The sequence below is a fragment of the Hordeum vulgare genome, chromosome 2H (assembly GCF_904849725.1).
Source record: "Hordeum vulgare subsp. vulgare chromosome 2H, MorexV3_pseudomolecules_assembly, whole genome shotgun sequence".
Taxonomy (NCBI): Eukaryota; Viridiplantae; Streptophyta; class Magnoliopsida; order Poales; family Poaceae; genus Hordeum; species Hordeum vulgare.
Window position 1 is genome coordinate 620,189,739 of NC_058519.1, and position 11,915 is coordinate 620,201,653.

Genomic DNA, 11,915 nt, shown 5'->3' on the forward strand with positions numbered 1-11,915 from the left:
AGAGACTTTCTCTCCCGTAGCGAAGCTGAAATCAGTCAGAATCATGTTAGCAATTGCCGCCTTTTATGATTATGAAATTTGGCAAATGGACGTCAAAATAGCGTTCCTTAATGGAAATCTTAAGGAAGAGTTGTATATGATGCAACCAGAAGGTTTTGTCGACCCTAAGGGTGCTAACAATGTGTGCAAGCTCCAGTGCTCCATCTATGGGCTGGTGCAAGCATCTCAGACTTGGAACATTCACTTTAATGAGGTGATTAAAGCGTTTGGGTTCATACAGGTTTATGGAGAAGCCTGTCTGTACAAGAAAGTGAATGGGAGCTCTGTAGCTTTCCTCATACTGTATGTGGATGACATATTATTGACGGGGAATAATATAGAGATGTTGGAGAGCATAAAGGCCTATTTGAACAAGAGTTTTTCGATGAAGGACCTTGGAGAAGCTGCATACATATTAGGCATCAAGATCTATAGAGATAGATCGAGATGCCTCATAGGTCTTTCGCAAAGTACATACCTTGACAAGATATTGAAGAAGTTCAATATGGAAAACTCAAAGAAGGGGTTCTTGCCAGTTTTGCAAGGTATGAGGTTGAGTAAGACTCAGTCACCGACCACGGCAGCAGATAGAGAGAAGATGAGTACTGTCCCCTACGCTTCAGCCGTAGGCTCTCTAATGTATGCCATGTTGTGTACCAGACCTGATATAAACCTTGCCATAAGTTTGGTAGGGAGGTACCAAAGTGATCCCGGTATGGAACACTCGACAGCGGTCAAGAATATCCTTAAGTACCTGAAGAGGACTAAGGAGATGTTTCTCGTTTATGGAGGTGACGAAGAGCTCTTCGTAAAAGGTTACGTCGATGCTAGCTTCGACACAGATCTGGATGACTCTAAGTCACAGACCGGATACGTGTATGTTTTGAATGGTGGGGCAGTGAGCTGGTGCAGCAGCAAGCAAGAAGTCGTGGCAGCATCTACATGTGAAGCGGAGTACATAGCTGCTTCAGAAGCGGCTCATGAAGGAATTTGTATGAAGGAGCTCATCACCGACCTTGGAGTAGTTCCAAGCGCGTCGGGTCCAATGACACTCTTCTGTGATTACACTAGGGCCATTGCCATAGCCAAGGAGCCCAGGTTTCACCGGAAGACCAAGCACATCAAACGCGGCTACAACTCCATCCAGGACCATGTCCGATTTGTAAAGTACACACGGATCTGAATATTGCAGACCCGTTGACTAAACCTCTTCCTCGAGCAAAACATGATCAACACCATAATGCTATGGGTGTTCGATACATCACAATGTAACTAGATTATTGACTCTAGTGCAAGTGGGAGACTGTTGGAAATATTCCCTAGAGGCAATAATAAAATGGTTATTATCATATTTCCTTGTTCATGATAATCGTCTATTGTTCATGCTATAATTGTATTAACAGGAAACAGTAATACATGTGTGAATAAATAGATCACAATGTGTCCCTAGCAAGCATCTAGTTGGCTAGCTCGTTGATCAATAGATGATCATGGGCATTAGATGTCATTGATAACGGGATCAAATCATTGGGAGAATGATGTGATGGACAAGACCCAATCCTAAGCATAGCACTAGATCGTATTGTTCGTATGCTAAAGCTTTTCTAATGTCAAGTGTCTTTTCCTTCGACCGTGAGATTGTGCAACTTCCGGATACCGTATGAGTGCTTTGGGTGTACCAAATGTCACAACGTAACTGGGTGACTATAAAGGTGCGCTACGGGTACCTCTGAAAATGTCTGTTGGGTTGGTACAAATCAAGATCGGGATTTGTCACTCCGTGTGACGGAGAGGTATCTCTGGGCCCACTCTGTAGAACATCATCATGAGCTCAATGTGACTAAGGAGTTGGTCACATGATGACGTGCTACGGAACGAGTAAAGAAACTTACCGGTAACGATATTGAACAAGGTATAGGTATACTGACGATCGAATCTCACGTAAGTTCTATACCGACAGACAAAGGGAATTGTATACGGGATTGATTGAATCCTTGACATCGTGGTTCATCCGATGAGGTCATCGTGGAACGTGTGGGATCCACCATGGGTATCCAGATCCCGCTGATGGTTATTGGCCGGAGAACATCTCGGTCATGTCTGCATGCTTCCCGAACCCATAGGGTCTACACACTTAAGGTTCGATGACACTAGGGTTATAGGGAAATGTTATACGAGGTTACCGAAAGTTGTTCGGAGTCCTGGATGAGACCCCATACGTCACGAGGAGCTCCGAAATGATCCGGGGGTAAAGATTGATATATAGGATGGATGATTTTGGACACCGGAAATGTTTTGGGCGTCACCGGTAGCGTACCGCGACCACCGGGACCACCGGAAATGGTCCCGGCGGTCCACCGGGAGGGGCCACCAGGCCCAAGAGGTAGCATGGGCCAAAAGGGGGAGGGCAACCAGCCCAAAGTGGGTTGGTGCGCCTCCCACAAGAGGCCCAAGGCGCAGGAGGGAGAGAAGGGGGGAAACCCTGGCGTTGGTGGGCATAAGGCCCACCTAAGGGGTGCGCCACCCCCTCCCCCTGCCCTAGACGCCGCACCTCCGATCTAGGGGGGCTGCCGCACCACCTAGGGGGGGAACCCTAGGGGTGGCACCCCCCTCCGCTCCTCCTATAAATACCTAGGGGTTTGAGGCCGTTTTGCACACGGTTTCTTCTCCTCTCGGTGCAGCCCTGCTCCCCTCCTTCCTCCTCCTCCCACGGTGCTTGGCGAAGCCCTGCCGGGAGACCTCGTCTCTCCATCGACACCACGCCGTCGTGCTGTCGGAGATCTTCCCCAACCTCTCCCTCCTCCTTGCTGGATCACGGTGCGGGAGACGTCATCGAGCTGCACGTGTGTTGAACGCGGAGGTGCCGTGGTTCGGCACTAGATCGGAATCTCACCGCGATCTGAATCGCCGCAAGTACGACTCCATCAACCGCGTTCTAGCAACGCTTCTGCTTAGTGATCTTCAAAGGTATGAAGATGCACTCACCCCTCTTTCGTTGATGGTCTCTCCATAGGAAGATCTGAATATGCGTAGGAAATTTTTTGAATTTATGCTACGTTACCCAACATGTCCTAGGTTGGTTCGCCCGCCCCTAGAGTCTCGAGGATCGTTGTTCTCCAACATGAAGAACGAACGAAGAGCGGGAGAGAAAGAACAAGGGAGAGGGATAAAGGTGAAGGTAAAAAGTGATAGTTTGATTTGTTCAATTCTGTGTTGTTCAATCGGCCGTTAGCTCCAACATATACATGAAGCGGCTGGACTTCCCGTACAAGAACAGGACTAACAATTCCATCCAAAATGTGAAAAACTCTAACCTAAATCAGATAGGAAACTTTGGCAATTTTCCGGGTCAACTCGGAGCCACCAAGTTGTTTTTTTTGGTCTAATCGATTGGACGTGGCCAACTTTTTGTAATCTTCTACATCTCACTCAGAATTTTTGAATGGTTTTTCTAGGAATTATCAAGTCAACTCAGTGTCACCGATTCAAATAAACTCGGTTGGTCCGAAATGATTCTGCAGTTTTCGTTGCTGACTTCGTTTTGGCTCCACGGGTTGCATACGACCTTCGATTGAGGCGATCTTTATATCAAAATCGATCGTTTTGGTGACGAAGACAACCCATGTATAACATGTTCTCGTATGAGGTCATCTTGGGACTTAATCAGATGGACAATATTCTGAATATGAAGTCTTAGTACTTTGAGCACAATTTCGGCCTTCGAGATGAAATTGGACGGTGATTGTCTAAACTTGAAAGATGTTCATGTCAACACTACGGAACTTTAATAGTGTTTTCTTCTAGAAAAATCTGGTGTCAATACATGCCTTCCTATTTTTTGGCAAAGCTTGTGAGTCGAAAAATAATTTGCACCGCGTATGCTCTATGGACGATGTCAATGCTCCATCGGCCATTTATATGTGATTACGGTAATAATTATATATCACACATTTTGTATATTCTTTGAACGATAAGTATATAGCATCCATCTATACTCTTAGGATGATAATTGTGTATCGACCATTAGCAACAAAAGTGTAGCTAATTGAATGTATGATGATGTGGCAATACTCTTGCATGATGTAAGAAATTATGTTGCATCCATAGATCGAAATAAGCCCATGGAGAGTAAACAATCATACTTGAGGATGAACTCCATGGCATTGGCATCGATGGCATAGCTCAAGAATATGGATAATGTCTGGACCAAAGATTTTGATGGGGTGATGAAAACCTTTGGCTGGATTATTAATTGCTTTCGTTCTTCTCCTTCTTCACTTTTGTTGTACTTGTTGCAAAAGAAGCTTGCACGTCACTTTTGTTTTGATTGCCCCCTTTGGGAACCCATGCCATGTTCTTTTTTCTCACCTCATGTGCACAAAGTTTTTGCAATTTCTTCTGTTGCCAATAATATGATAAGCCGAATGGGTACCTCGGTTGTGATTCTGTTTCGATCAAGAAATTCTTTATTGGTCTTGTGCATTCTCAACTTCTTTTCTTTAGATTTACCACTTTGACTCTCAACAATTGATTGCTTCATCTCATTGCCTTTAGTAGCCAATGTCAGTATCTCAATTGGCTCTTTTTCATTTGGAACCAAATCTGAACTAGCACACTCATGCCATCTTTCTTGACTTGATATACCCGCTTGACCATCTCCTTCTTTCCTGAGCTCCAGACCGATTCTATTTTATTGAAATGGTTTTGAACATATGACTGCTAACTGAATGTCGGGCTTCTTGAAGTAGCATTATATTGGTGAGATGGTTTATAATAATATGGAGGATGTGCCCTTGAATCATACACGCCCCATGATGGGAAATTAGCATAGGGAGGTATTCATGGCATTGGCATTAGTGGCCCAAAACATGGATATGAGTATGATGCATTGAAATTTCCCCTTTGCCAATATTGTTCCTCTAATTTGTGTTGGGGAATGTAGTAATAATTCAAAATTTTCCTACGTGTCATCGAGATCAATCTAGGAGATGCTAGCAATGGGAGAGAGAGAGGGAGAGAGAGTGCATCTTCATACAGTTGAAGATTGCTAAGCAGAAGTGTTGCAAAGAACGCAGTAGATGGAGTCGTACTCGCGGCGATTCAAATCGCGGAAGATCCAATCCAAGCGTCAAACGGACGGCGCCTCCGCGTTCAACACACGTATAGCCCGGGGACGTCTCCTCCTTCTTGATCCAGCAAGGGGGAGGAGAAGTTGAGGGAGAGCTTCGGCAACACGACGACGTGATGACGGTGGAGCTCGTGGTTCTCCGACAGAGCTTCGCTAAGCACTACGGAGGAGGAGGAGGTGTATGAGGGGGAAAGGCTGCGCTAGGGGCAAGGGTTTCAGGTATCCCGCAGCCCTCTCACCCCTCATCTATTTATAGGGGGAAGGGGAGAGGGGGTCGGCCAGCCTAAATGCCCTAGGAGGGGGCGGCGGCGGCCAAGGAGGGAGGCTTGCCTCCTAGGTTGGTGGGAGGAGCCCCCACGCCCTAGGGTTCCACATAGGTTGCATATGCAACCAGGAACCAAAGTGTATTTTTCGGATGTGTGGACAGTTTCCAAATATGGAACCGATCTGTCGCATTGTTCGGTCTGTGATTGTGTGTACGAATCAACACTTTCTAGCATTTGGGTATTTTTATTTATCAAAAAAAGTGCAGCTTCGGCGTGAAGAAGGAAACATCGATCAGTGGAACCGCGGATGAGTTTGTGTTTACTTGAAATACACTTCGGCGAGCTTCTTCAGGGTCTGGGTCACGCTCGTGAACGGGTCGAACGCGACCGACGACTTGAGCTTCAGGTCCGGGAACTGGTTTGTCAGGGCCTCGTCCATCCCGGGCATAGACATCATCTGCGCTAGCTGGTCCGAGGACACCTCGCAGTCCTGCGGCGTGTCCTTGATCTTGCTCGGGTCGTAGCCGAAGCCGGCAGCATATGACTTGTACTTCTCGATGAACTCCGGTCCGGGATTTGGTGTTCTTGAGTATATCTGATTCAGTACCAGACACAGATCATCAGATTCCGAGTGCATCAGATACTTAAGTGACTCAACAACACAAAGTACTACACTGTAGAATCTACATTAAGATGGCTATATGTTCTCAAGATGGTTAGACATGAGTAGTTTATAGTTCCCCACCTGAATAAAGCTTGTGTCCTTCGCTCCAGACACAACGGCGTAATTGTCATAGTCAGTTGCTAGGACATCATAGGGTAGCTTGGGTATGAACGGGAGTGTCGGGAATCGCAGAAAGCACTTGCTGCTGATCATCTCCTCCTTCTCGAGATCAGTCTCGGCACTAGCCATGTCCTCTTGAGACAGGCATTGCACCTTCCCCCGGATACCGGTGATGTATCCATCGGGTGAGCCATGGACACAGAATGTCTCCACCTTGATCGCGCCCGCCTTCTCATCAAATGTATACACTCCCTGCAGCAGCAGCAACTCTCTGATCATATGACGAAAATAGCCTGCTTACGACAATTCAGTTCAATACGGAGATGAGAAATATATTTTTCAGACATATCAATACATACTATTCTGTCTTCCTCAGCAACAACAAAAAGATTCAGATAGTTCAGTATGAGGCTGCTGTCATTGCAGTACCTGAGTACAATGGCAGTCTTCTTGTCCCTGACCAGCAAACCCGCGTTTGAGCGATGCTACCTCGAACCACCTACCGGAGTAGCGAACAGGATCGAAGTTCTTGGCAGTCATGCCCTTGGTCATCATCATCATCCCATCTTCAGAAGGGCCGTCGAATTTCAAAGGAACAGCGGCTTTGTCGATGGCGGCCACCACCGCAACCTGGCACAAGCTCGGCCGGGCAAAGGTGTCTGCAGGAACAGCCTGGTCAACAAGAAGAGCGCATCGATACCTTTGTCGCAGGTCTCAACTGGCAGCCGTACTAACTACGGAGTATCTCTGTTTTTTTTTCTTCTGTCCATCCATATGAATCAACCATTTTCTTGCTGAAATGGATAATTTCGCAATGGCAAAGCAGATTTCCCTTCTGAATTAGTTCAAGTGGATCTATGGGTGACAAGTTGATAGATGGAGGTACCTGGCTAGGTGTAGAGATGAAGACGAGGGAAGCAGCGAGGCAGGAGAGCAAATGCTTGGATATCCCGTCGTTCCTCACCGTCGGCACTCTCTCTTGCACGCAGCATCTGAAGTTCATGCGCGAAGCAGGGCCACATGTTCTCCTGCCAAAGAAGCAACACCCGAAGCCTCTACCAAATCAACGGAGAAGAGAGCAGTGCAGCGGCGGATCCAACACTTGACAGGAAGAAATCAACCATAATCAGCAGGAGGAATCGACATTTCTGCACCACAAGTACCTGGATGGGCAGGCCGGGAACGGGAAGGAGGGAAAGCCCACAAGTGGCAGGAGGGCCATGGCTCCCGGCGTCGGCGTCGGGTCCTCCGCGCTGTCGACGGAGGGGGACGCTTTGTTGGGGTTGGCTTCGCGGTGGGTTTCCTTTTTCCCACCATGATGTGGGCAGGTGGCGCTGGCAGCTTTGCTCGGGGACGACGGACGGTGGACGGTGCGAGTCCGCCGGGGGAGCAGAGCATCGTCGTCATCCGGTGCCGCCCAATGGGCAGCCCCCACGTCCGCTCCAACGCCGGGCCCGCCAGGCCCTCTCCGTGTGTGTAACGAGCCCAGTGAGTGGCCCGTCCAAATTGTTAAGATTAAATTACACTAGCAAAAGACCCGTACGTTGCAACGGATTTTTTTCGCTTAATTTGGTGAAATCATAAACAATTTAAAAATCATAACATTTTCTAAAAATCATGAACATATTTAAAATCATGAATATTTTTTATCACTTATAGGCGATATTGACAATGGGTTAAGGTGACAATTAAGCGACAATTTTGCGAGATGGCCTTTGTGAAAAAATAACATGTTAAATTTGAATTGAGGTTTGAAAGATATGAATATTTTTAAAAATACTTTAATCTATAAAATATTTCAGGTTTGACAAAACCGTAGAAAAAAACCATAGGCACTCCCGGACGAATATTTAAGGTTTGAGAAAACGGTAGGAAAAATGGAGAGTACCCGGGGTCAAACCCAGGTCTCTTAGACGGGATACATACGGCGTAGCCAACAGGCTGGCTAGTGCCATTTGTGTAGTATAATGGTATAAAGGTTGATGAAACAGAAGCTAGCGACGGCGATTTAAGGAAAAAAAAACACCGAATCGTTTTCCATTTATTAAGGGTATTGATGGGTAATTTTCATCAACTTTTGGAACAATGTTAATAACGGACGACAGAAGCACTAATTATTTTATTAATAGGTAAAGAAATGTGTGATCAAGGGCAAATCTTCCCTTGGGACGTGACGTTCCACCCGTACGGACACCTATCTCCCTTTGCAATGGACGCTTCTCCTTGGAGCCGATTTTTTCTTTAGACCATCGTGTCTCTTCAGGAGATATATAAACATCCAGTAATCCATCGATCAAGATTATTCAATCACTGAATTCAAACACGCTATCAACACTTGCCTACTAGAAAGAGCGAAAGAGAACAGAGAAAGAGAGAAGAAAAGGAGCACTCGCCGTCATTTTCTACGAGAACAATTCGATAAAAGAGGAATTATGCCTTGTGGAATGTGGTACCTCAAACTCCATACTGAGTGAGGTAAAATATTTTCAAACTCTCAAAAAGATGAATGAAGATATTTTAACAATCGTTGGACGCGATACAGTGATTGTTGGTACTGGATGTGCCATATTCACCCTCCCAAGTGGTACACAAGTGACGGTCGAGGATGCTTTATTGAATCCAGACTCATCATGTACCCTGATTAGTTATCAAGATATTCGTAAGAATGGTTTTCGTATTGAAACCCATGAAGGCAACAAAGGGGAGTATCTACTCTTTACTAAAGATCACGGATATGAAAAAATGGTACATGAGAAAGTTCATTCTCTATCGTCTGGTTTGTACTATACATACATCAAATCCGTGGAACATGTTGCTTACAAAGTATTTTTTTAGAATGTTGACGCATTTCAAACCTGACATGATCACCTAGGCCATCCCGGAATCGGGATGATGAGAAAATTACTAGCAATTCCATTGGTCATAATTTGCTTGAGTCAAAATTTCCTCAATCTTCTTATTTTGTGTGCAAATCTTGTGCCACGGGAAAGCTAATTTTGAGGCCCTTACATCTCAAAATACAATTTGAACCACTTCAGTTCCTTCAACGTATTCAAGGAGACATTTGTCTTCCATTCAACCATTATCTGGACCTTTCAGGTATTTCATGGTTCTCATTGACGTATCTACATGATGGTCACATGTGTGTCTTCTATCCACACGGAACCATGCATTTGCCAAGGTAATGAAGCTAGCCATTCGGTTGCAAGCCCATTATCCTGAAAGTCGAATTAAGTCAATTCGAATGGACAACGCTGAGGAATTCTCCTCAGTGCTATCAATGATTATTGCATGGCTTTGGGATTGAAGTTCAACACTCTCTTCCATATGTCCATACACAAAATCGTTTGGCTGAAGCATTGATTAAGAGGATTAAACTCATTGCAAGGGCTTTGTTGACGAATTGCAACTTGCCAACCTTTTTCTGGGGTAACGTTGTTTTACACGCTGATGACTTCATACAATTGAGGTCAACTGCATATCACAGTTCTCCCCCTCTAGAATTGGTACTTGGAAATCCTCCTAGCATTTCCCATCCGCGTAAGTTCGGATGTGCTGCATACATCCCGATCTCACCAGCACAGTGGACATCTATGGGTCCACACGTAAGGTTAGGGATCTATGTGGGGTACAAATTGCGTCGAACGTCAAGTACCTGGAACCTCTTACTAGGGATCTGTTCAGAGCCCCATCACATTGATTGCATATTCAATGAGGAACATTTTCTTGCATTAGGGGGAGATTTCAAGTACAAGAAAAAATGCCCAAAAAATTGATTGGAATGCTCATGCCATTTCATTCTCTGATCCGCGTACCCATGAGACCGAACTTCAAGTTAGGAAGATCATTAATTTGCAACATCTTGCAAATAATCTGCCAACTTCATTTATTGATCTGGAACCCTTAAATCTGACGTGAAATGCGCCAGAAAGAGTGGAGGTACCAATAAAAACCTCGGAGTTAGTAAATGCAGATCAACTCAATGTTGACAAACACTTGATGGGTAGTATACACCCGATGGAAGGACAACCTCCACAACCCACCTCCAGTGTGCACAAATTGGTTGGAACATCGGAACACCCAGACTCAATTGTATTGGGAAATCACGAAGAGTCTCTAGGGGTGCAGGAAATTTCCATCAACTATGTTGATTCTGGAGCCGACTAACCTAAATGGAAGGATGCAATCCAAGCAGAAATTGCCTTGCTTAACAAAAGAAAGGCTTTCACTAAAGCACTACCTACACCTCCCAATGTTTTCCCCATGGGATTCAAATGGGTTTTTCTCCAGAAACGGAATGAGAACAATGAGGTGGTGAGATATAAAGCAAGGCTCATAGCACAAGGTTTTACGCAGAAACCCGACATTGATTTCAATGAAACATACTCTCTAGTAATGAGTGGAACCACTTTCCGATATCTTATATCTCTGACAGTGCAAAACCGTCTATCCATGCAGTTGATGGACGTCGTGACAGCATATCTTTACGGGTCACTAGATTCAAACATATATATGAAGGTTCCTGACGGAATCTCTGTCTCGGATAAAAGTGCAAATCGCAACATGTATTGTGTAAAGCTGAATAAGTCGTTATATGGCTTAAGGCAGTCGGGGTGGATGTGGTCCAACCGACTCAGTGAGTTCCTTCTTCAGAAAGGTTACTCCAATGGTGATGATTGCCCATGTGTCTTCATCAAGAAGTCCTCTTAATGATTTTGCACCAAATCTGTGTACGTTGATGATCTCAACATCATTGGCAACACACAAGACATTGATGAAGCACACAATCACCTAAAGATGGAATTTGGGATGAAGGATTTGGGTAAAACCAAAATTTGCTTAGGTATCCAACTTGAGCACCTTCCCTCAGGAATCATGGTACACCAAGTTGCCTATATCCAAAAAATATTGGAGAAATTAAATATGTAAAAATCCTATCCATCTAAAACTCCGATGGTGGTTCGATCTCTAGACGTAGAGAAAGATCCGTTTCAGGCCAAGGGATGATGGAGAAGAGGCGTTGGGACCTGAAGTTCCATACCTCAGTGTCGTTGGAGCGCTTATGTATCTTGCAAATTGCACAAGACCTGATATTGCATTTGTAGTGAATATACTTGCTATACATAACGCTGCTCCCACAAAACTTCATTGGTCCGGAGTGAATAATATCTTTTGGTATGTCCAAGGCACAAAGGATCTTGTTCTATTTTTTATGTTCTAGAGAAATCTAGACTCTAATATGATTGGATATGCAGATGTCAGCTATTTGTGTGATCCCCATAATGCGAGATCAAAGACCGGATTTGTGTTATTACATGGTGGTACTACTATATCATGGAAGTCTTCAAAAAAAACTCTGGTGGCAACATCTACGAATCATTCTGAAATAATTTCATTACTTGAAGCATCATATGAATGTGTATGGCTTCACAGAATGATAAACCACATACAACAGTCATGTGGAATTGGTTCGATAGAATCACCCACCATTATCTATGAGGATAATGTGGCTTGTGTTGCACAGATGCAAACATGATACATCAAGAGTAATATCACTAAGCATATGTCTACTAAGTGGTTTCCCCCCATAATCTTTAGAAAAGCGGGGAAATAAGCATCTTACAAGTCAAATCATGTGACAACCTTGCTGGTTTATTTACTAAGTCTCTACCAAACTCAACATTTCATAAATATGTTC

At 44.7% G+C, this 11,915-nt stretch overlaps 1 protein-coding gene across 1 annotated transcript; it reads right to left on the reverse strand.

The window, feature by feature from the left end:
- Positions 1 to 5,657: 5,657 nt before the first annotated feature.
- On the reverse strand, positions 5,658 to 7,546 carry LOC123427911 (chloroplastic lipocalin). The gene is made up of 5 exons (XM_045112053.1): positions 7,381 to 7,546; positions 7,104 to 7,245; positions 6,647 to 6,889; positions 6,179 to 6,469; positions 5,658 to 6,028 (listed from the first exon to the last, which is right to left on the reverse strand). The coding sequence occupies exons 1-5, from the start codon at positions 7,437 to 7,439 to the stop codon at positions 5,753 to 5,755; spliced, it is 1,011 nt and encodes a 336-aa protein (XP_044967988.1). The 5' UTR covers positions 7,440 to 7,546; the 3' UTR covers positions 5,658 to 5,752.
- Between the last annotated feature and the right edge of the window lie 4,369 nt (positions 7,547 to 11,915).

Excerpts from the sequence above, each read along its gene's own strand:
- LOC123427911 (XM_045112053.1), bottom strand. The coding sequence starts at position 7,439 with ATGGCCCTCCTGCCACTTGTGGGCTTTCCCTCCTTCCCGTTCCCGGCC. Across the intron at positions 6,890-7,103 it reads TCATCTCTACACCTAGCCAG|GCTGTTCCTGCAGACACCTT; the intron begins GTACCTCCATCT and ends CTTGTTGACCAG. Across the intron at positions 6,029-6,178 it reads AGGACACAAGCTTTATTCAG|ATATACTCAAGAACACCAAA; the intron begins GTGGGGAACTAT and ends GTACTGAATCAG.